Here is a 24,680-nt window from a genome sequence, read left to right as displayed (position 1 = left end):
ATTTGAACAAACAGTTCAAGCACTTTCATACTGTTTTATCTAGATTCTGGACTCCATCTATCTTTTCAGTCAGAATGTTATATCTGATTAAGAGTGAATTTTCGTTCCATGAATTACAGAAGTCAGCTCAGATATGCATACTATTTTGTTCACTTCCATCAGGAAGTTTAGCATAGGAAAACCCTGATTTAAGTGCCTGAGGAAAAATTTCAAACCATTCTATCACTCCATTTTTCAAAAATACACAAATATGCACCATCACAGCTTGTTTTTAGCATCAAAAGTAAAATGTGGAAGCTACATGACCTGTGTTTAAAATGCAGTTTCATACAAAACAACCTAAATAATTTATCACTGTGGAGGGGGGGAGAAGACATTTTATTTGAACCCAGCTTCCAAGAGATGCTAACAGCAGTTCAGTTTGCCACCAAATATTGAACTATTCCAACAACAGATTTAACTGAAGAGGTTTAGCAGCCTGATAGCCAAACTGCTTCTGATTTAAAAGCTTTGCAGGGGTCTTCTTTGAGCTGGGAATCTGGAAAAGCATGTCTTCCAGTGTGCACATGGTTATCCGCCCTGAAGCGTGTAGTTTCATATAAATATCTGCTAATTTGGCAGAAAGGTCAGGGTTTTCTTCCATCTTTTCCCTGACTGTAGCCAGCTAAGGAGGAGAAAATGACAGACCGTTACAGCTCAGCAAGTGAAGATCTCATTCAACCACCATATTGAAGACAAGCAATCAGTAAAAGAGAAAGAAGCCTACACAACGTAAGACAAGTGGCTGATGCAACGACTCGTAAGAAGAGGATTTTAAGCAGCGCACATTATACATCACCAGACAATGCTCGAAATGCACTGGATACCTATTAGAAAGAGTTTATCAGATTTAAAACCTCCTCAAAGTTGCACAGTCCTATTTTCAGTCCTAGTATAGACTAACACAATTCTTTTCTATTTAAACCCAGGAAATGCAATTGCTTCCTGCAACCCACTTTCTAGATCAACGCAATTCTAATTATTATCATTATGTATCACACTAACTGTACAGTACAGTACAAATCATTAGAAGTCAGACTATAGAACACTGAGAAGTTCGGTATGCCAGACACAGAGTTATGAGCTTAAGTATAAGTAAATATCTTAAAAATTGTTATTGATCAATAAACTTTTGTGGAAGGAATGAGTTAGGACTAATGCCTAGTCTTCTTAGGGAATGTTACAAATTAGCCACACAAAATCAAACTACAACATTACACACACAACATTTATTGAAATTAATTTACAAAATGAAATGCTGCTTAAAAGAATTTATTTTCAACATAGCAGTTAAGATACATCGGCTATGTTTCGAAAGGTATGCCCCCTCCTACTTAGTATGTTATTTTGTGTGTTATCCATTTTGTTTAATAGGCAGCAGTGAAAGGCTAAGTACTTAATCACTAACACAGGCTTGAAATATCTTGTTCCATAGCCATGTTCAAAATGAACACACTAGTAAGTTTCAGAAAAAGCAGCACCAATGCTGCCAAGCTGATACAGGTACATAAGCACTCTGAAGGAAGACTTCTTGGTAAGCACTACTGTAAAAGCTATTTTTTATAGTAAAATATAGTAAAATAGCAAACACTATTATTTCCCATATTATACTTCCCTGTAGAGCTTCACAGGTCTTTGCTAATATTACCAACCTAACAACATCGCTGTGATCAGAACTTTATTCTCATTTTTACATCAAATGAAAATAGCATAGAAGGCAAGGGATTAAATTATTTAACGCCACTAGGAAACACTTCATCCACATTCAGATGCAATTTGAGCTTCTGAGAGCAAAATCCACAATAAAAAAAGGGAAGTGGACAGCTAAGTGCTTTGTCCAACAGTACAGAAAGCCAGCCAGCTGCTTTGGCAGAACCCAAAAAACTTCAGCAGGGTGAACTCCGGCACCTGAATCTCTGTAGCTGAACCATCGGCATCATGGCTCAGCCAAGCACCATGGACATCCTCTCATTACTGTATACTTACCACCTGCTCAGAAAACTCGATTTTTTTCACGAAGGGAGGAGTATCTTCTTCCACTGCTGCCTCTAATGTCTTTATTACTTCTTCTAGTGAACCAGATCTGAGCTGGACAAGAACCTTAAAAATGAAATAAAACCACACCATACAAACGGTGCTTATCACCAGAATGCAAATTTTTAAAAACTGCTTGAGGAGGACATGAAGGAAAGCAGGACAAAATACATTTCTAGATGCTGCGCCGATAAAAATCCATTAATCACAAAGAAAGCAGAGGGAGTGATCAATTTCCACAGAGGCTTGGGTTTTGTTCACAGCTGGGACCTGGAAAGGAAGGGTGAGCCTGGAAGCAGAGCTGCATCAGCTGTTCTTGAATAAAACATTTTTTTCCACAGCTTAGAGAGGTCACTTACAGGGTGCATGCAGTAGCCTTTCTCTCAGGGTATAGACCATGCAATTTATGAAAAACATTGTTGTATGTACTTATGGGGCTAAGGTTCGCAGAACTGAAGGTGGCCTTAAGTGAGTAGAGCACAGCTAAGAAAGGCATTTACTTGGAGCTGTGTTTTTTTAAATCTCCTGTAGCAAGAAAGCAAAAAGTCACAATGTCATAATGAGAAATTGTTCACGGGTCTACACTCACAGATGTGGGACTGGTCTATCTGCCATTCCCATCTATAGTAGGAAGTGATTTTAAAAAATGGGGGGATGGTGGTAACAATCCAGAATGTAACTCATCCAATTGACAGAAAATGTCTGTTGGCCAAAACCAAGCTCAGCAAGAGCACTGACACATGCCTGTGCTACTAAGAATCTGGTCTTCTGTTACTTTGCACATGGGTTTTTTGTCCAGTATAGCATACTTCTCTGCAAGAGTTTAATATAAAGCAAGCATACTTACTTTAAGATTATTGTATAGTTTGTTCTCTGATTTCATCATCTGCGAACAATAAAACTTAGCTTGCGCTACATCATTCTAAGAAGAAATTATAAATAATTAAAAAAAATACAGTTAAACATGGGTGACACACTTTCACAATAAAAGTTCAAGAAAAACAACAGTCTTTCACAACTTTTCAATGAATCATGAACCAACATCTGGAACCCCTCGACCAAGGTTCATAGACCTTGGGAGTGCAGATGCACCATGTTACAGAGATAAAGAGGCACCAAGAGGGCAACAAGACCAGAGCAAAACAACCTGGAAGGACACAGTACACATGATCTTAGAACGGAGTTTCCACACAAACAAAGGCCAACCAGTGAACACTGTGATGAAGAGTACAGGCGTTCATCCGAAGATCCCTGACGACCACCCGGGGATGCTAACAGACATGTGTGAAAGTTATTAACAAATGCTAATTAGTGCTCTGAAAAGTCATGACTGTGCTAAGCATTTCTCAGAAATATAATGAATCTGTGTATTGTGATTGTATTTAACCTGGAATGAAAAGGGTGTTTGGTGCGCACATTTGGAGGAGAGATCCCCCATGTGCCTGGCACCGTAATAAAGAATACCTGCTTAACAGTATACATTGAACTGCTAGGTTATTACCAGATCTTCGAATCAATGCTCAGTCTGGCACATGTCAGAGTACTTAAATGAAGTGCAGCATATGTTAATGTGGGTATTCATCCTGCCCAGCACTTTCAATCTTTTGGACACACACATTTCTGGTACTGTATTCACACCATCAACGGATTTGTCTAGGCAGTAAATGTCACACTGACATTTACTAGACCAACCACTGTTACTTGGGATCAAGAAACACCTTACTCACAGCAAGATCTACCGTCAAAGGCCATGCAGCTTAAGAAATAGTTAAGTGTAATGTGCAGTATTATTCTGTTGGCAAAACAAGAATTTCAACTGATTTTTACATAAAGCAACATCTTCAAGGATATTTCGTGTTGTTTCAGAGACAGAGATTTTGGGTTTTAGCCACAATGTCAATGAGAAGCCCTGTCATGCCATCACGCACATGAATAAACGAATTTCAATGATACTACTGTTCAGTGTCTCTGTTCAGAGACAGTGCAAAAAAGGCCACAGAGTGCATAAGAAAATTTTAACAACTCTACTTCATTCATTCAACTCTGTGAACAACATCAAATCACTAGCTCTTACAGTGCCTCTGACAAAACTGAGAAGGTTCAGAATTTCCTCAAGCTGTATACACAAATTAACTGCAGAGGAAATACTACACTTAAGAATTTCCTAACTGTTACTCTCCTGTTCAACCTTTCACCCTGTATTGCCTCAGACCCTCTTCATATCAGTGCTTAGGCACACGAGGTATATGAAAACCTCCCTCTGAAGAAACACACTGAAAGAAAGCAGTCCAGGCAGTAGGACAATACATATCATAGCCTGTAAGTCTGCCTCCCAAGATAAACATCTTAAAGAAATTATTGTGCAAATATTATAAATTACTATCTTAATTCTATTTAAAGGAAACCATGACTAAATAGCACAATCTGCAGGACTTGGTCCAAGGTTACATCTAACCTGCTAGCCCAATTCTAATTTTCTAAAGATATTGTCTTTTGTGACAATTGTGGCATTGTCATTAGCACAAAATTTCTGTGCATTAGATTCAAGACATACGTTTAGATTTCAGAATTTCCACATTCACTTTGTGTGGGAGTTGTCTATAACCCTACTCTGTTGGGAGCCTAAAGGTTCCAGTACTTCAGCTATTACATAGATCAGTTCTGCTTCCTCTAGGTTAGCTTCCTTTCAGTGACTCTCTTACTACAATAAAATTACAGAGGATTGGGCACAAGACAAAAAAAAAGGTACTGTACCTGCTTCAGAGCAGTTGCCACAGCAAAGCAAAACGCTCGCAGTGGTAATGTGTCACCTTTCAGTTGTGCTTCTTCAAGCAGTTTCGCAGAGATATTGCAAGACGCCAGGTTGTCCTGCACAGAAATTTCAAATCTAAGTTGCCCTTGTTGTGATCTGAAAGGACTGCAGGCAATTGCAATCACATTCAGAAGGCATTCAGAAGTCAACGTACTATAAGATCACCAAGGCAATTGATATCTGAACCCAACCATGCAGATTCTATGCAGTACTTCTTGAGAAACACAACACCAAAATACGATACTCAAAGCTACACACTTCAGAAGAGGGCAAAAATAACTTCTATTACTTTAACAACTACAACTTTCCCTAATAGTTCTGGCTTCTACAAGAGATAAAACCAACACCAGCAGTATGCTAAAACCAACAGACACTTTCCTTTCCACTTTCCAATCATTCCAAATCAAGAAGAAAGCTGATATTTTGTCCTTACTTTATTCTAAAAGCTACATTAAACAGTTAAAGAAAAGCAAGGTTTTGTAAGCATTGAACTGCTCAGCACAATTACACTAAAGAAATCTTGTGTATGTGCAAATTTGAACATTCAGTAATTTTTAGCCTCTCTTACAGATTAATTATTGCAAAACATTTCCGAAGTATATATTCTAATACAGTAACTTAGACATTGGCCTATTTTCCAACACAGAAAGCTTCCATTATTGCTGGGACTATTTTCAATAGGTGTCTATAATAAAAGGCCATGAGATTACCTCTGTGTTATCTCACAAACCACCAACTCTCAAAAACAATGCTCCTCGCACTGGAAATTATGACTGGAGCTGACTGGACCCCAGACAAAATAATACCTGTCAAACTTAAAGGCTGGCAGCAGGAAGGTTTTGTAACATCTGGTTCCACCAATCTGGGTAAGAGCTTTCATAGGCCCTCATAGTATTTGTTGTTGTTTTCTGTTCCTACTGTTCATAGCGTCATTCCTGCAAAATACTGGCCATGATTTAATGGATAGAGTCATCCTTTGGGTGTTTTAAGGAATGCTCTTCCATGCCACTGCTGAATGGTCTGCACAGCTTGTGAAAATATCTTTTATGTCACATGAGAAATCTGTGGTTTAAAACATGTTCTTTGAAAATTCAGAAACATTCTGAACATGAGAAGATTGATGATTATCATTACATAAATATTTTGTAGTCATCAAAAGGCCTACGGCCCTTTCCTGCACTAAAAGAAGGACCATCTGTTACCTTAGGGGATAGCAGTGCCTTACAATGATTTAAAGGATCTCAGAAGTATTTTAGACTTGACCTCTAAAACAGTTCTGTACAAAGATTAAACATCAATTCCTTTGTTCATACACTAGCAATAATCTGAGCTTTAAACCCTCTACATTCTTCTGTACCATTCTCTGGCACAGTTACTCAAAAGAAACCAAGAATTAACCTGGGAAAAATCCGGCACTGCTCTTTCTGATACCAGCACCGTTACTTCCAGTATTCAAGTCGTGCATCTTGAAGACATCTTCCTTCAAGATTTTCTTCTGAAGTTTCTTATGTTACATCACGAGCAAAACCACTTTGAGCTTCATGGTTTCTCCTCATACCACTAACAGCTGAATCAACAGATTAAGCTTTTGAAGGAGCTCCACCTAATGCTGTTTAGTACATCAAGGGTTACTACAGCTTATTACCTTCTTGACTGCATCTTATCTTAATGAAAAAATCCCATAAATTTATTGTGGCTGTTAAAACATCTGGGTGACAGTTTAGAATCATTTGCCCCCTATTTTTATCAATTCGCTAACAAGCAATGCTGGGCCAGACTCCCTACTGAAAACACAGCTAGGGCCAGAAGCAGTAGAAAACAGAAGCCTCAGGAACCTGTTCCTGTTGCACATCCCATGGATCCAAGCCTTCTGTAGCCAAGCAGGCTAAGAAAGAACCAGCAGGCTACCGAAAGAACCATGTAAAGATTTTAGGGAAGCTACAGCAGAGGGAGTAAAGGATACTTCAGAGAAACACAATGCGTTTCTGTGAAAGCCTTTACCTAAACGGGCAGAGTACAGACCAAGGAGGAACCTTGAAGTGGTAAATATTGTCTCAGTGGATGGTAGTAGCAAACACCTCCTTAAAAACTTGGGTTGTAGCACAGTGTCAGGTCTTTGTACATTCATAACTTTCTAAAAAAGGCACCTTCTATGTAGAAATGGTAGCATCCCTAAACTGACTGTAACCATCAATCTCTAGCTGCTTTTAACAGCAGACAACTTCCACAGCTCTTTCTCACCTCTTTACCGCCCTACTCTCCAACCACCAAAGCCACATGGCTATTTCTATTTCTAGCAAAGGAGGCAGGAGACCTGCATGGTTAAACAAGGAGCTTCTAGCGGAGATCAGGTGGAAGAGAAAGGTCCATGGAATGTGGAAAGAGGGGCAGGCCACTTGGGAAGAGTACAGGAACGTGTTCAGAGCGTGCAGGGATGCGACGAGGAAGGCCAAGGCTCACCTGGAATTGAAGCTGGCAAGGGATGTCAAAAACAACAAGAAGGGCTTCTTCAACTACATCAGCAGCAAAAGGAAGGCTAGGGACAACGTGGGGTTGCTGCTGAATGAGGCGGGTGTCCTGGTGATGGAGGATGCAGAGAAGGCAGAGCTACTGAATGCCTTCTTTGCTTCAGTCTTCAGTGCTAAGACTGGCCCTCAGGAATCCCAGGCCCCGGAGGTAAGAGAAGAAGTCTACAGAGAGGATGACTTTCCGTTGGTCGAGGAGGACTGTGTGAGGGATCGCTTAAGCAATCTGGACGTCCACAAATCCATGGGCCCCGATGGAATGCACCCACGAGTGCTGAGGGAGCTAGCGGATGTCATTGCTGAGCCACTCTCCATCATCTTTGAGAGGTCCTGGAGGACAGGAGAGGTGCCCAAGGACTGGAGAAAGGCAAGTGTCACTCCAATCTTCAAAAAGGGCAAGAAGGAGGACCCAGGGAACTACAGACCGGTCAGCCTCACCTCCATCCTGGGAAAGGTGATGGAGCAGCTTATCCTGGAGGCCATCATCAAGCAAGTGGAAGAAGGTTATCAGGAGTAGTCAGCATGGATTCACCAAGGGGAAATCATGCCTGACCAATCTAATAGCTTTCTACGATGACATGACTGGCTGGGTAGACGAAGGGAGAGCCGTGGATGTTGTCTACCTTGACTTCACCAAGGCTTTCGACACAGTCTCCCATGATATCCTCCTAGGCCAGCTCAGGATGTGTGGGCTGGATGAGTGGTCGGTGAAGTGGATAGAGAACTGGCTGAATGGCAGAACTCAGAGGGTTGTCATCAGCGGCGCTGAGTCTAGTTGGAGGCTGGTAACTAGTAGTGTCCCCCAGGGGTCAGTACTGGGCCCAGTCTTGTTTAACTTCTTCATCAACGACCTGGATGAAGAGTTAGAATGTACCCTCAGCAAGTTTGCTGATGACACAAAACTGGGAGGTGTGGTAGACACACCAGAAGGCTGTGCTGCCATTCAGCAAGACCTGGATAGGTTGGAAAGTTGGGCAGAGAGGAATCTGACGAGGTTCAACAAAGCCAAATGCAGGGTCCTGCACCTGGGGAGGAACAACCCCATGCACCAGTACAGGCTTGGGGTGGACCTGCTGGAGAGCAGCTTTGCGGAGAGGGACCTGGGTGTCCTGGTGGACGACAGGTTAACCATGAGGCAGCAGTGTGCCCTGGCTGCCAAGAAAGCCAATGGGATCCTGGGATGCATTAGGAAGGAGTGTGGCCAGCAGGTCGAGGGAGGTTCTCCTTCCCCTCTACACTGCCCTAGTGAGGCCTCATCTGGAGTACTGTGTCCAGTTCTGGGCTCCCCAGTTCAAGAAAGATGAAGAGCTACTGGAGAGAGTCCAGCGGAGGGCTACGAGCATGATGAGGGGACTGGAACATCTCCCCTATGAGGAGAGGCTGAGGGAGCTGGGCTTGTTCAGCCTGAAGAAGAGAAGGCTGAGAGGGGACCTTATAAATGCTTATAAATATCTGAAGGGTGGGTGTCAGGAGGATGGGGCCAAGCTCTTTTCAGTGGTGCCCAGTGACAGGACAAGGGGCAACGGGCACAAACTGAAGCACAGGAAGTTCCATCTGAACATGAGGAAGAACTTCTTCCCTCTGAGGGTGACGGAGCAGTGGAACAGGCTGCCCAGGGAGGCTGTGGAGTCTCCTTCTCTGGAGATATTCAAGACCCGCCTGGACAAGGTCCTGTGCAGCTTGCCGTAGGTGACCCTGCTTTGGCAGGAGGGTTGGACTAGATGACCCACAGAGGTCCCTTCCAAGCCCTACCGTTCTGTGATTCTGTGATTTCCCCTGACCTAAAGGCAGTCCCGAGTCATTAGAACTGAGAATTTCAGAACCACCGCTAAATTACTGTGGAGCTACCATTTTAGGCCAATTCCATTTTACCATGTATGCACTCAGTTTCATTATATGGTTATCTGAGAAACCCAAGAAAGTCAGTCTAGTGCTATAATTTGTGCTCAGCTAGTGTCTTTCTTCCTAAAAACATGGTGAAATTGAAGAAGAGTTTCCTACTGAGTTTGACAAGGGCCTATGTTAATATTTCAAACTGCAAAACTGATTCAAACCTGGAGAGGAATATGAAATCAAAAAAGTTTGGGAGTCTCACTTTGCTACAAAAGGGAAACAGTTCCAAGCAAACACTCACAGAACCTATGCAGCCTAGTTTCTTACTGTGTTCATGCTCTTTTCCTCTGAGCTTAAAATACAGTTCAGCTCAAGGGGCAGCCTGCCTCTCACTGAAGGCATTCGTTTAGGTTTCTTTTCTCCATGCAGCTGCTCATTTTCATCAGGCATGTAGGAACAGATTACCTTTGAGTACTCTAATGCTTGTCAAATTTGGTGCAATTACGGAAATGGTTCAAGGTCACTTGGAGGGGGAGGGGAGAAACGGGTGGGAGATGTCTGACAAACAGAACATATCACACTGTCTCCTAAGCAAGCCAGACTATAAAACCAATATTGAGGTTCAAGCACAGACTATAGACTGAACAGATGCACAGATCCCAGAGAAAGAATACTATCAGCTAATCAAAGGCTGTATCAAATGTGTTCCTTAGGGCTTATGTCCATGCAATTTTTTAGAGATTTGCTTTGTGACATTAGTTTGTATGGGAAGCTACCATATCATGCATAATGAAGCCATTTAGGACTTAAATACATCTAAAAAATTTGCACTGGATAAGAAATCATGACTGGGAGCATATGGAAATTTTAAAATCCAAAAAAAAGAAAGACATAGATAAGGCATTTCAAAAACTTTTTCATCATGTAAATTGAAAACACTTACCAGTTTGTAGCATATTGCAAATGCAAGTAGACAGGCTTCTTTGTTGAAAGGTATACCCTGTTTTTTCATTTCTGCCAGAACTTCCAAAGCACCTATCAAAAATACACTAGTGTTACTCACTTCACATATTTAAGGCCGTACATTCAGTAAGTGGAAAAAAAAAATCAACATGGTATGAGCTCAGTAAGTCTGTTTCAAAATAAGCATTTAAACTGAAATCTATTATTTTTAAAAAAATTAATACATTTCATAAAGTTTAACTTAGGGTCAGTTGGATGTAAATATCTCTTCCAGCAAGGAGGTTTTCAATCTACATTAGCACCTGGCCTTACTGCTCTATTATTTTTATACAAATCTAAAACTAAATTCTAGATGCTTGACAAAGCTACTCTCATTCTTCTTAACTGCCCAGAAAGCAAGCCTTTAAACACATGATGAAAGTTCCCACCATTTCAGGCAAACTATCTAATAGCTCCTCACTAAGACACATGCTCCACTACACTGCAACACTGTGCATTCAGGCACCGATCTGGTTATTTTTATAGTGGCTCAGTCTCAACTTTTAGGACAACCACTGGACTTAGATTTGCCAGACGTCAAGAGACCAAGCGCTGCATGTTCAACAAATTTCATATAAAGGGATTTGCTTGAAAAGCTTACTCCATCATCAATTTAAGATTTCTCATGGAAAGTCTTTTCAATCAGGTCAGATGATTTCCCCTTATCCTCACAATGGGCCAAACGGATTTGAAGCATTTGACAAATATTCCAGTAGTCACCCTGTATGGGCACACTAGCAGGGCAAACCAAGAGAAGACTATGGTCTGGTTTTGTTGTCAAAGAAAAAAGGGTACTCTTCCCTGCCCTGACACAAATGCAGGACTGCTAAAAAAAATTGTTAAAGAACTTACTGTTCTAAAAATCACGTAAACCAAACTTTGAATAGAGAAAACAAAAAGCTATGGGACATTACAAACCAAAGAGAACTTAAGCCTTCCGAGAAGAGGGTTTAGGAAACAAGCTCCCCTGGATAATCATAATTCTGTGCAACTGAGAATGGTAAGAATACCATTGGAAGTATGAAACAAATACAGTCTTCCATTTTTATTACACACTACGGTGCAGCTCCTTCACATCTACACTGATTTCCATGCTTGGCCTTCTAAAACCATAAAACAATCAGCAATGTTCTTTAAAAAATATACATTTATATATACACACACAACCCTACAGTGTGAAGCATCCTCCTAAAAATGCATTTGCCTTAGCAAACACAGTACTTACTTTCAAAATGGCCCTTTTTAAACAACATAGTCATCAAAATATGGAATGATGTACTCTCTGAGAAAAAAACACGCAAATTCTGGAGAAGAAAAATACAAACAGAGCAAGTGTAAAAGAAGTTAGGACAGTGAGCATTCTTACTCCGCACAACATTCAGCAGGTCTTCCTGCTGGAATAGGCCCTATCTTCACAAGTTCAACATTTAGCTCTCTGGGTTTCTTGTTTGTCCCTCTGCTAAGCAACCTCTAAAATACCAGTGACTCAATATGGTCAAAAGCTCACTAAAATTTAATAGAAATTTCCCAGAGATTCCCATTATAATATTTTTTTTAATGACAGATGATGACCTCTAAGTTAACACAAGCAGAAGTCACTAACAGCAACTTGAAATTCTCAGCAGAAATAGAGCTTGCAGCTGATTAACAGTATCTTTGGGGTAAAGTACTACCACCATGAAACTGAAAGGTTTTGCTAATCACAGTATGAAATGATGAACAGATCAGCACAAGGGCTTGAGTGATGACAAGCAGAGTAGCAGAAGAAAGAGCAAGTATATTTTACATTCCACTTCAATCACACTGCTTGTTGGGAACAGCCAAATAAAATGCCAGAGGTATTAAGTCTAAATTTCTGCAGCAGAGTCTGAAGAAGCAGTACTGTACGTTACTATCCTTCAATTACTAAGCTCTGCAAGGACTGCAGGACTTCTCTCAATGACAGAGATCTCAAACAAAAAAAGCCAAATCAAAACGAAAACCACAAAAACTCTTACACGTGCATAATTTAAGAGTAACAGCCCAAGCACGACTTCTCCCATTTCTGACTAGTCACATCTCATGCCTTCACAAGTTAACATCATAGAGATGACTTTCCACTGGCTACCAGAGATTTCTGGAGACACAACATTCATGCACAGAATCTTTTTAATTTATTATACCCTGGGCATGATTAACAAGTTGTCATAATAGCACACATAGCATTTTACTGGTGTTCAAAAACAAGTCCTTAAGTTTCTTCAGCACTAAAATGGCCAAGTTCCTGAGCTGATGAATATCGTATCACCTCTACAGAGTTCAGAGGGAGTTAGAAGTACGGAGTAACATGATAAATCTGTTGGTGCAAATAACCCAAGGGATTTTAGGGGACTACTACATAAAAACTCAGAAATATTCATCTCCAAGAATGATCTAATGCAACACAGGATGCAGGAAAACATGCAACAGAAGAATTATTTCTGAATCAATAATTTTTTCGAATGATGCATTTACACAGAAGTACAATAATAAAGTTCTCAGTCAAACTGGCATTTAATTTTCTTTTAGTTACTGTTTTGCTATTTTTAAAATAAAAAACATGTATCCGGCATCCCTAATTAATGTCATAGACATCCTTGCTATTGTAACACATATACTTCAAGTCTATGAGCTCATGCATAGCATAATAATTATTCACATTGGACTAATAATAATAACAATGTTTTCAAAATGCATAGGGGAATTACCTGATCTTTGATAAGTTCTACTGCAGGTCTTTCAAGGTCCAGCTCATAACATAGCCTCATAAAGAGGGGCCCAAATTTAAAATTGTGTAAGGCTGCGATGCTGTTCTGTTCATGGTACCTTTTGGAAAGATTAAAAAAAGTTAATCACACAGGGCATGGAATTTGTTACGGGAAAACAGCTTAAATAGACAGCAAGATCTGTATGTGCAGTGACAGAGGCACACTTCTCTAACTTCACCAGCCAATGACAAATTAAGCTCTTGTTATTTAGATAACAAGAGATTAATTTTATAGAAAAAATATTTTTTTGATGAAACTAATAAATTAACTAGTTATACGTAATCTCTTCTATTTCCAGCAAAGTAACCTGCCTTGGATTAGTAATAGAATGCCATGAAAATTCCCAGCTACTTTCAATTCACAGAGCAATAGCACAGGAAGTTGCAGCAGTTTATTTTAAAGGTAGTGCCTGCTAAAATATCTCAGCTCTTCTACACTAAAAAATAAATAAAAAGATAACACCAAAGTGTTTCACATTTATCTTTATAGCTCCTATACTGTAATTGCTGTGAAGGCATTCATTCACAAAACCTCCTGACCTGCACTGCTGGCTCCAGATCAGTCTCTAACCAGGCGTGTCTTGGCTGGAAAATGTCACTGAACACAGCACTACCTTTCAGCTGAGAGATGACGTTTCTATGTGGCTCACCATTCATTTTGCATACAGTAGGACACCACTTTGCTCCCGTAGTTTGACTCTCCTTTGATTGGAGAGTCTCTGAAGGATTGAAAGATCCAAAGTAAATGAAAATACAGCCTTAGTTTAAGGGATTAGCTATGCATATAGCCACTGAATTAGGGCAAGCCCTCAACTGCAGACATAACCTGAGATGATCTAATAAAAGCAAAAAAGCAAAAAGAGAAAAGAGTGTTACCTGGATTGTTAAAAATACCTGTAAATAACTTTTCTGGCTAGTTCCACATCAGATGAAGTCTGACATAAATGCAGTAAATTTTTAAATTCATTTCTGAGAATCATTCCATTTTTCTTTAATTTTTCTTTAATATTTTTAAAATACGGATCTTAAAATGAAACACATTGTATCAGCAGTCTACAGACAATTCCATTACCTGTGTTGCATACTTGGTAGCTGAAGCATGGAGATTCAGTGAAGCTGAAAGCTTGCTTCTTTCACCAAGAAAAATGCATATAGCTTCTTACAGACAAGCATGTCTAGGTGTCCCCATGAAGTCATGTCAGACTTGGAAAACCAAGAGGATGCTTATTGTGAACTTAATCTCATTGTGCATGTTGTGGAATATATCAGGTAACACAAAGATTTTAAAGAGGAAGGAAGTATTCTAAGTGACATTTTCTGCCTTACGTTCCTTTTTTAAAAAGCAAGCAAGCAAACAAAACCAATCCCACTCAGCATTCAAACAAGCATAAGAACTTCTACTCAACACTGTTCGTATAGAAGATTTAAATTCCTTCACAACTGATGTGAACACAGTCTCATGCACAATCTATGTATTTCTCTACATAGCCATAAACTTAAGAGTTGCTTCCCTTTCCCCCACAAAAAAAGAGGTTTGTCTATCCAGCGCATTGTCCTACGACAAAGCAAGCACAAAGATGGGTCCTTCAGTTGCCATTCTCAAGGCTCGGATTCAGGCACACACGAGGCTAAAATCAAACGTACCACCTGGCAGCCCCATTCCTCTAATGGTGCTGCCCCCCCGTCTTGAACAGGGAATTAAGCTTTTCTGTAGCAGCTGCAGGGTCACTGCTGTTTCCAAGCTAGGAACCTACACCAGAGGCGCAAAGTGAGCACCCAGGAGAACAACATCTTCAGCTACTGGATGCCTATCTGTTGCTACACGCAAATACAAGTCCCTACTCAAGACTGAGATGCAGAACTGAATCCTGTAAAGTCAGAATAGTGTATATATATATGAGTATGCACATATAACGGTTGTGATGTGTTCAAAGGTATGCAGAAATTTAACAAACACCTGGGACCCGAACTGTATTTGTAAAGAACAGATAATAGTTCTTATAATTAATGTAGGTAATTCTTTAATCCTGTAGTTAATAGTAAAACTATTAGGGTTAATAGTTGCATTACAACTATAATAAATATAGCAATTATATATTGTGTGTAACACAATAGTCATCGCTGCTTTTTCCATTTCTAAACCAAGTTTACTACTAGCCTTAATTACTTTTTTTCATCTTTCAAGTATTAGACTAAACACTGAGTACAGTAATCATGCACACACACACACAAATAGGTGCTTAGCACATTGTTTTCATCAGTTCCCAGAGGCTTCTCTTTGTACAAAACAAAAAAGGTCAACTTCGGCCTGTAAACACAAATATTTCGCTTCTGCAAACCTGTTTTAGCAAGAGTCAATTCACCCACAGCAATAAATTCTATGTATCTATCGCCAGTACAGGATGAATATTCCCCAGTATGAGTACGACATCATCACAGCAAAATATAATAACATTATGACTTGCCACTGCTTGATTAATTCTACTTTACTTAATACAGAAAAACTGTCACTTTGACCTTACCTCCCTCTCTGTCCCAGAAGACTGGTTCACATAAAACTAAATTTGATTATTTGTCTCTCCCTTGCCATGCAAAAAACTTAACTACATCCTTTGGAACATTTGTCAATTTGTATCACTAGAATACCTGCTGCACATGATTAAACAGGCACAGGAAATTAAGTTTTACCTAACATCTTTCAAATATTAAGGGCAGATTTATGTTTATATTGAAGTTTCTTAAAGAAAGGAATTTGTATACACTTCAAACAGCACGACAAAATCTCCATCAGAAAAAATCCACGGACCTTTCTCCTTCACCAGCTTGGAAAACCTGAATTTGTTTTTCATATTCTGAGTATGCATAGGTCACCTGGAATTGTATGTACAACCAAGAACTTACATTAGATAAAAGGAAAAAAATCTAAAAGCATATGCTAACTAAATTTACAGAGCAGACTAAAACAGAATTACTGGCATAGGCCTTCTCTGGATAGTTAAGTAGCTATTAGGCTTTGTATTAACTTTCTCTGTTGATATATTTGAAGCAAGATTTGTAGACTGAAACAGTATTTTCTATTAGACAACTTTCTGTCTGACAAAGTTGGAAAAGCAAGGACACAAACATTTCAGGTCTCACATGAACACCTTGCATACTTGAAAGCTTCTCCACATTTCCCATCACTGCATAACTAATATTGTTTCATTCTACAAAGCCTCAGATCTTCCAAGAATTTTAGCTACAAAAAAAATTGCAAGAGGAAGACTTAAGTGTTGCTTTAAATGGGGTCATTTGGTGTCATAGTATCATGACTTTGACCATCTTGCTTCCTAGGACTCACACTAAAATTGAGAATGGTGATTATGAAATAAATACTAATACCTTTATTGCCACGAACTTCATTTCTAATAGCCACCTTCATTTGCTGAAATTCTTGTAACTTTATATCATCTTCTGTTAGCAGATACCGCTTCCCTAACGTAAGAAAAAAAGAAGAAGCTTGAGTTTTATGTCACACTGTCTGTTTTAATACTACTAAACTTTGCATTTATGAATTACTGCTGTTAATCTTTGTGTGATGCCAGACCACTGGCAGCATGACACTAGAAAAAGACTGCAAAAATTGCAGTTGCTCACATCACTGACAAAAGAATCCGAGGACTATGTCACCGCCTTCCAGAGTTAATGTGTACAAGCATACAGAAGATAATCTTGTCCAGAGAAGAGCAAGGAGGCTGGTGAAGGGTCTAGAGCACAAGTCTTCTGAGGATCGGCTGAGGGAGCTGGGGCTGTTTAGTCTGGAGAAGAGGAGGCTGAGGGCAGACCTCATTGCTCTCTACAACTACCTGAAAGGAGGTTGCAGTGAGGCAGGTGTTGGTCTCTTCTGCCAAGTAAATGCAATAGGACCAGAGGCAATGGCCTCAAGTTGCATCATGGGAGGTTTAGGTTGGATACTAGGAAAAATTTCTTCACTGAAAGAGTTGTGAAACATTGGAAAAGGCTGTCCAGGGAAGTGGTGGAGTCACCATCCCTGGAGGTGCACTTTAGGACATGGCACAGCAGGCATGGTGGTGTTGGGTTGACGGTTGGACTTAATGATATTAGAGGTCTTTTCCAACCTTAATGATTCTACAGTCCTATGATTCTGTATTTATTAGACATGCAAAAAGAAAAACTAGAGTCATCATTCCTCTCCACCTAGTACAAGAGGATTCTGTCAAGAATGAGATCTTTCTCCCCTTTCATGTTTTTATAATTATTTGTCTTTTCATCTCTTTGTTCACCATTCCTTTCCTCACATGTGCTGTCCCTGCTATAGTAGAATGCATTGTTCTGGAAGCTCCAAACACAGTAGAAAAACAAAAGGAAAAAACACAAAGCTTATTATTTGGATTGTAGTAACACTCAGGAGACCTAGTGAAGTTCTGGTGCAGTACAGACATCAGAGCTAAGACAAGCCATTGAGCTTAGAATCTCAAAATTAATTTTTGGTGCTGATGACTTCAGCTGTACCGTGTTGTAAGCTCCTTTAACAAGAGCGTCCTGCAAATGCTATTTGTGAAGTTTTTGGTGTCACACAACCAGCTCTGCAGCAGATTTTTATTTGCAACCAATGATTTTTCTAACAGAGTCATTCTAATAGTTTATGTTGTCACAATCTAACCTTTTCAGGTTTTGGCTTCTTAAAGAATGGTTCTAATCATGAAATCATTCTAATCATGAAGGGACAAGTGTGAGTATCGACCTGAGTTAGGTCATTTATTCTCTTGCTGCATTTCCCTAGCAAAATGTAACTGGCCATGCAAATAAAAACACTTGTTTTATACGCAAGCGAAGCATGCTTATGACACACTTCACAAAATCTGAAGAAAAAATCCATTAAATGGCACCTTTAGCCATTAAGTTTAATGGAAATGGTTCCAACAGGCAAACAAATACACTTTATCCAGCATGAAATTGGCCTGGATTACTCTGCCATTCACCTCCCACAGACCTTCTCAGCTGGTCTAACACCTAAACACCACCCCTGTCCTGGGCCTCTCCAGAGCTGATGTGGGAATCGTGCTGGTGCCTGGGGTGGGGCAGGTGCGCCAAACTGCATAGACACTTAGCGGTCACAGGCAGTGTCAGCAGAGAGCTTGGGGCCGCTGAACTTTCCCCTTCTTGAATTCAATTTGCTGAATTCAACTGCTTCCTTAAATTCATACCTTACAGCGTTATGGAAACACGCCAGTGCAAATCCAAATACGAGGGGCTCCAAGATAAAAGGAGGGAGAATGATACGACGGCTGGCGCAGGCAGACGGTCCAGGCCACCCTGGAGAACTCAACCAACCAGCCCGCCTTACCTCGGACGTGTCGCAACCCTCTAAAAGGGAGGCCAGCGAAGAGCGGTGGTCAGACCACCGCAGAGAGGGAACCTTCACGTCTCTGAGGGGTCTAACAGAGCCGCAACCCGAACGAAGCCTACCCCGAGGCTGGCGCAGCTGACCGGGAGCCCAGACGGGGCCTACGCTGGGGAGCCATACGCCGCTATCCCGCGGGCACCGGTTCCGTTCCCCGGGCAGGGGAGCGCCTTCGAAAGGCCGCTGCAGCCCCGGGCGCGGCGGTGCCGCCCAGCAGGCGCAGCCCAGGGTCTGGATAACGTTGTCGTCCTCCCAGATTAAATCCGCGTTTACGAAGGTGCGTGTTTGAGGTTTTCTGGTGGCTCGCCTCCAGCCAGCGGCAAGCGCGGGATAAACCGAGCCACGCTGCTGCTAACCCTCCCCGCGGGACAGCTCTGCCGCACCAGCCCAGCCTGCCCACCGCAGCACAAGCGGGGCCGCTCTGAAGCCCACCGGGAGCCCCTCGGCCCGCCCCCTCCCCGAAGCCAGCGCCGAGAGGGGCACCCCCACAGGAACTACAACTCCCGTCAGGCAGAAGGCGGGCGACCGTCGCCGGGCCTGCCCGGGAGCCGTAGCGCGCCGGTCGGCCCCCCAGCCGGCGGGCAGCCCAGAGTCTCGGCGGGGCGTCCCGCCGCCCCTCCCCGCCGCGCAGCCCGCGGTACCTCCGGACGCGCAGCCCCAGCAGCCCGAGGCGGGCGGGCGGACCGCCGAGCGCCGCACCGCCTCCCGCACCACCCGCTGGGAGCCGCCAGCGAGCACCGCCGCCATCTTGCGCCGGGGCCTGCCCGTGGCGGCCGGGGGCGGGGCGCTCGCAGGGCTGCCCCTCGCCGGCGCTCGCCTCCTCCCTCGGCGCCATGGCCGCCCCGGCGCTCAGGCGAGGCGTGCTCTGGAGCGGGAGGGCCCTCGGCGCCGCGGCAGGTCGGTGGTCCGGCGGCGGGCGGGAAGGCGGCAGCGGGGTTCGCTGCGGCGGGGGGCGCGCTGAGGGGGCGGCGCGGGCCGGGCCGGGCTGGGCTGCGGGGGACAGGCCCCGGCGGGACGGGCCCTCGCGTCGCCGTGCTTGCCGCTGGCTGCGGTGGGCGCCCGGGTGCTGCGTGGGGACTTTCCCTTCGCCTTTTGTAGATACGTGCATATATGAAATCTGAGACAGCTCTGAGAACGGCGTGCGGCCGGCATGCGGTGCGGGAGAGTGTTCTTAGTTTGATTTTTATGGATATTCTACCTGGCCGATTCCATAGCTCGGTATGTCAGGACCTGCCTGTTTGGGGGTCACGGGAGGTCCCACAGGGTTGCGTGGAGGCCGCCGAATCCGCGGCGGTAAGCGTTCAGCAACACCTGGTAACTCGACCAAGACGGGTGTTTTTTTTGAAAAACCACCTGTCCAAAAATCCTCACCTTCGGGAGGAGCCGAGCTCAGCAATGTCTGCTTAAAGCGTGGCCGTGGTGGGTGACTTCATTGTGCCTTTTCAGCTTCCCCGAGTGGAGTTTTCTCAGTGACCGCTTCCTGGTAGCCAGATGCCCGTGCCTCAAAACAGCTGCACTGTTCTCTGGCCCTGGAGCCGCTCGGCACCGAACTGGCGTGAAGAGCTCAAACCTGACCTCCAGCTTACCTGAGCAAAAGCACTGTTGTGCAGACAGTCGCTTGCGCTGTAGAAAATAGTTCTTTAAACCCTCATGCTTGCTAGTGGTGTCCCTAGCTGTGAATGAGCATACACAGGTTTATCCTAAAAAAAACCAAACCCAAACCCCAGGTCTTTTGTGTGCCTCTTCTACGCACGTAAAGAAACGTAGCTTTAAAAGAAACCCCATCAACCAGCCAAAAAGACGTCTTTGTCTTCTAACTGTTTGGTGAAGCACTGTACATATTCTTATATTCTGACTGTGGAGTTCCATGTACAAGGTCTTCTTGGCAAAAATTTGCAAAGGTGTTCAGAGCTGAATGTGTGTGTATAATTGCATGTCAGAAGGATGATATGGAGAAAAATTGTTTTGACACACAACAAGAACAACCTTTTAGTGGTAGCAGATAGGTTTTCATATAAAGGCTTTAAGATAGTTGCTAGGAATTCTGTGTGGCATAGTAAAGCCTTTTTAAAAAATATTTTGTGTTTCCTGACATTAATTTCTGCAACCTTCTGCAGATATTTCTATATCTTCAACAAATTTTATCCGTATGTTCCTCATGCGTCTTCAAGGCCTTATCACCTGTGAGTAACGCACAAGCATGGTTTGTTCGTACAAATGAAGCATTTTCTATTTTGTTTCAAAACAGTGTCTTAAGCAGGTTCCACAAGTGGTACCTAGAGTATTTGGAAAAAAACTTTAGAAAATGTTTGAGTAACTCTGCAGTTCATAGGAGATGCCAAAAAAGGACATGATGAAAAATGGAGTATTTCTAGATGAGCAGACCTTTCATTTCCAGTGAGACAGATCTTTACAGGTGGAAAAAATAACCACCCAACAACGACAGAAAAGCCTTTTTGTGCATATTCATCTTTCTTCCTTACGCTTTTATGCCTGCGTTTAGCCAATTGCTAACATTTGATGAAAAAGGTCTGTGTGCACAAAGAAGCTATCCGTTAGTGTTTGGGATTTTTTCTACCTTGACAGATTTATCATTTTCTTAAATGCAAAGTTCAAGTCTGGGAAGATTGTTTCATGGTGAAGAAAAGATTTACAGGGGATAGCTTTTCTCTTTTAAAAACGACAGGTAATGGCTCATCCACGTACAAGGAATCTGAGTTATTATGGTAGCTGCTGCTGACAGCTGGATCATAAAGACAGTGTAATGCACCCAACTCAGTAAATGTGATGGAAAAAGGTGATATCTAATAAAGTGATAGTTGGATGTCCAAGCAACCTGGCTTACGTAGTGGTTTCTCCATTAGGTAGAAGATCCCTTCTTTCTGCGGCCTACGTGGACAGCTCAAAATGGGAAAAGAGACAAAAAGAGGAGCATAGCCTGGGTGAGAAAAGTTTGTTTCTCTTTCTCTACTTTTACTAATTAATTGCAACCTGAGCTCACTTTTAACTAACCCATCATCTATAAATAGTTCAAAATAAAAAAATATGTGGAGCAAAATGTGTGCGAGGTTCTATATCAAAATCTGTCATATATGTTCTAAGCTATAATGCAGAGACAAGTTAGAATTTGCCTATTTAATGAATGTTTGGTTTCTACAAGCTGATTTTTTTTCTTTCACAAAATGTGAAGGTTTTGTGAATGTTGTAGTTTTCTGTCTGACAGTTAAGACTGTCTCTGCATGTCCTCTTCTTGGATGTTGTTTTAATTGTCGTGCAGTGCGAAAGAAGACATTCTGTGAGTATTACAGGGCATTCCTGTTCAAAAACATTTTTTTAGAAGAACATTGTCCTCAGAGTTTTGCAGGCGGAAAGTTACATTTCTTTTTGAAATTTTAGATTTTTCTTTTGTGGAAAACTGAAACTAAACATTTTGTTTCCAAGAATTTGTACATTAAACTGTATCTGTGTATGGTACGGAGATCTCTCATGTGAATTTCGTAGTTAATTCTTTGGCTAGATTACATTTGAAATGAGATTCCACCATCTTTTTGTTGACTACGTTAAATAGAAAGCATCATGCAAAGTATTTTTTCGCACTAAAGAGACATGTGCATTATTTTGTGTCACAAGTGTTTTGGAGACTCCTAAATGCATAATGTTTGTCTTCCATTCCAGGGCCCCTGAACTGTGTTTGTTAATTGTAACATAGATTATGCGGCTGAAAGAATAATCAGCAGGTGAAATCCGAGGGCTTAAGTTAGGCAGGAAGGCAGACAAAATGATCGGAATAATGTTTTTTATGCACTAATTTGCTGCTATTGTTTGCCTATAAACAGCTAGGTTGGTATTGTCAACATGTTTTATTGTACAAGGGCCAGAAAGAGCTAGTGGGTGCTCATGACTGTAGCTTGGACCCTTCAGAGACTGTTAATACCTTGTAAGCCTTGACTGTCAGTAGGACTGCTCATGCAGTGTATTTTGGGCTGGAGCCGCAGACTAGTGCCCTGGCATGCATCTGAACCAGTCACCTCCAGATGAAAAGGGGCTCTTACTCTGGCAAACATCATAGGCGATAGAAATCCACTGTAGAAGAAAACATTATTGTGCAAGTAGTGGTACAGTCGATGTTTGGCTTTCCCCAGGCCTGGCAAGACCTTTTGTGGCGGTTTGGCAAGCACAGTTCTTGCCACTGCTCTGCCGATGAGCTTGATCCAAATCAGATGTCTGTTCCATGCTTTTCAAAGAACTGCTTTGCATTTTCAGTCAATGTTTACGGAAAAGAGAAAACAAGTTAACACGGTGTCAGCTGTATCAGCATTTTCAAAGAGGAGACAGCCCTGCAGATGTCTGCTCTGTAGCTGTCAGATGTATTGTTGCACATGTAATCTTGTGTGTAGTAACTGGTCATTGAAGATGAATTTCTTGTGCTGAGGAGATGCTCTTTTATTTGTATATTACAAACACTGTTTCAGAACTGTTATTCTGCCAGACTGTGTTGTGAGAATCCATTTAAAGGGAAAAACAAGTGTTTTTGCTTAAAAGTCAGTTCCGTTTCTCTGCTTCAGTGGTGTGGTGCCATCCCAGATTCAAACTCATTTACTGTGGCCTTAGAAGATATGCTTTATTCTTTTCTCTGTAGCCTCAGTTTAGCATTCCATGCATGAAAGACTTTAGCAAACTTCAGTACGGAAAAAAGCGTGGGAAGGAACAAGACTCTGTTTTGTGTACAGAAGCAGGTTTGTTTAAAAATGTAGATATTGAAATCATGTTGATTTGGAATTTACAAACTGCTTGCTGGTGGTAATATACCTGTCTAGATGTAATTTGGACTGCACTTACTGAAAATGAGATACCAAGGAAACGGGAAGCATGGCTGGACTTCGATACTCCAGTGTTTCAGTTGGTTCATCACTAACAAGGGTAAAATTAAGTGGTGGTAAGCATCTTGATGAGAAGAATAGCAGCTACCAGAATCCCAGGGGATGGCAGAATCGAAGGGAGATAGGAAATGTCTTTTTTGTTAAAACAGCTCACGGTACCCGAAGTGGCTGATCCACAACACCAGGTGGCAGCGCTGCCTTTACAGACTGGAGCAATTTCCACGCAAAGCCTTCTTCGGTACCAAGCTGTAGTTCTTTCCAGAAGCTGCTAGGGATGTGGAAATACTGAAAAATGTGAAACATACAAATTTGTAAGGCAAAGTACTTGCCTCAGCCTTCCTTTATATTTTAATTGGGTCTTTAAAATAAAAGAAATCAAAGCTTTCTTTATACAGAAAATGAAACGTTAGCCTGTGAGTTAAGGTAATAGCTCTGATCATCATTCCCAGGACAGGTAAGCTTTGCATCACAGTTGTATCTGCTTTCCTGTTGCTGCCCCATCACTGGATTTCAACCCTGCCTTGGATGGACCACTTCTAGGAATAAGAGGATAGTGACCTTACATGGTGGCTAAATGTGCCACGTGTTGGTGTGGCTACATGCTGTGGATAGATAGACACAGCAAAACAAACTGAAACTATGTTGATTTCCTAGGCCACCAAACTGGTGTTAGATGTCATAACCACTGACTTGGAAGATGGGGGTCGGTATTTTCCCAGTCATTGTCCTGAATCACCCTGTTGGGGGCAGCAAGACATTGAGTTTCTATGAACAAAGGAGAAGAAAAGTGAACATGAAATCTCAGATAGCAGTGTTCTAGAGATGACAGTGATGTCATGTCTAGGAGTTAAATGACCTCAGCGCAGACTTACAGTTTGTTTTGTTAATTTCTTTAAATCCATGAGATTCTGCAATATGTAGAAATAAGTTTTTGGAGAAATTAAAGTTTTATAGAAAGTTCAGCTTGTAGAAATGCATATTTAGGCAATGTGTATGAGAGATTATATATACTAGTGTGCTGTTTGGTAGTGACTGTAACATGAAAGCACTTGCAACATATGTCTGTTAGAATGTACACAGAATTTTGCTTAGTCCATCAAAACCTTTATTTGGTTTATACACCAATGTTGGCGCTCAAATTTTACCACCAACAGTGCGAGGAGACTTGGATATTTGTGTTTTTGCATTCTGATACTTCTGTTGGGATGTTTTCAACTAAGAGGAAGTTTTAATCTTAATTATCGAATAGCAACTTATGGAGCAAACCTTGTTTACAAAAGGTAGCTGAATTATTTCAAATCATGAATATGAGAGAAAAAGTCAGAGAAAACAAACCTGGAAAGAATTACTCACTGCAAATTATTCA

General features: G+C 41.8%; 2 protein-coding genes across 2 annotated transcripts in view; one reads left to right on the top strand and one right to left on the bottom strand.

Moving 5' to 3' along the window:
• Nucleotides 1-57: 57 nt before the first annotated feature.
• On the bottom strand, nucleotides 58-19,269 carry PTCD2 (pentatricopeptide repeat domain 2). Its single transcript, XM_075410814.1, is given in 11 exon segments — nucleotides 58-664; nucleotides 2,026-2,139; nucleotides 2,921-2,995; nucleotides 4,828-4,941; nucleotides 10,187-10,278; nucleotides 11,471-11,549; nucleotides 12,972-13,101; nucleotides 13,925-14,054; nucleotides 16,412-16,504; nucleotides 19,076-19,208; nucleotides 19,210-19,269. Coding segments are annotated over 11 exon segments (1,245 nt in total). The 3' UTR covers nucleotides 58-439.
• MRPS27 (mitochondrial ribosomal protein S27) overlaps nucleotides 19,194-24,680 on the top strand; it is a 49,889-nt gene continuing 44,402 nt past the window's right edge. Inside the window, exons 1-2 of the mRNA XM_075410813.1 lie at nucleotides 19,194-19,331; nucleotides 21,299-21,376. Coding sequence (XP_075266928.1) covers nucleotides 19,268-19,331; nucleotides 21,299-21,376 — 142 coding nt within the window. The 5' untranslated portion in view covers nucleotides 19,194-19,267. The remainder of the gene's footprint in view (nucleotides 19,332-21,298; nucleotides 21,377-24,680) is intronic.

Source organism: Opisthocomus hoazin, chromosome Z (genome assembly GCF_030867145.1).
Source record: "Opisthocomus hoazin isolate bOpiHoa1 chromosome Z, bOpiHoa1.hap1, whole genome shotgun sequence".
NCBI classification, from domain to species: Eukaryota; Metazoa; Chordata; class Aves; order Opisthocomiformes; family Opisthocomidae; genus Opisthocomus; species Opisthocomus hoazin.
Note: the sequence above shows the minus strand (reverse complement) of the source record. Positions and strands in the feature narration are given on the sequence as shown.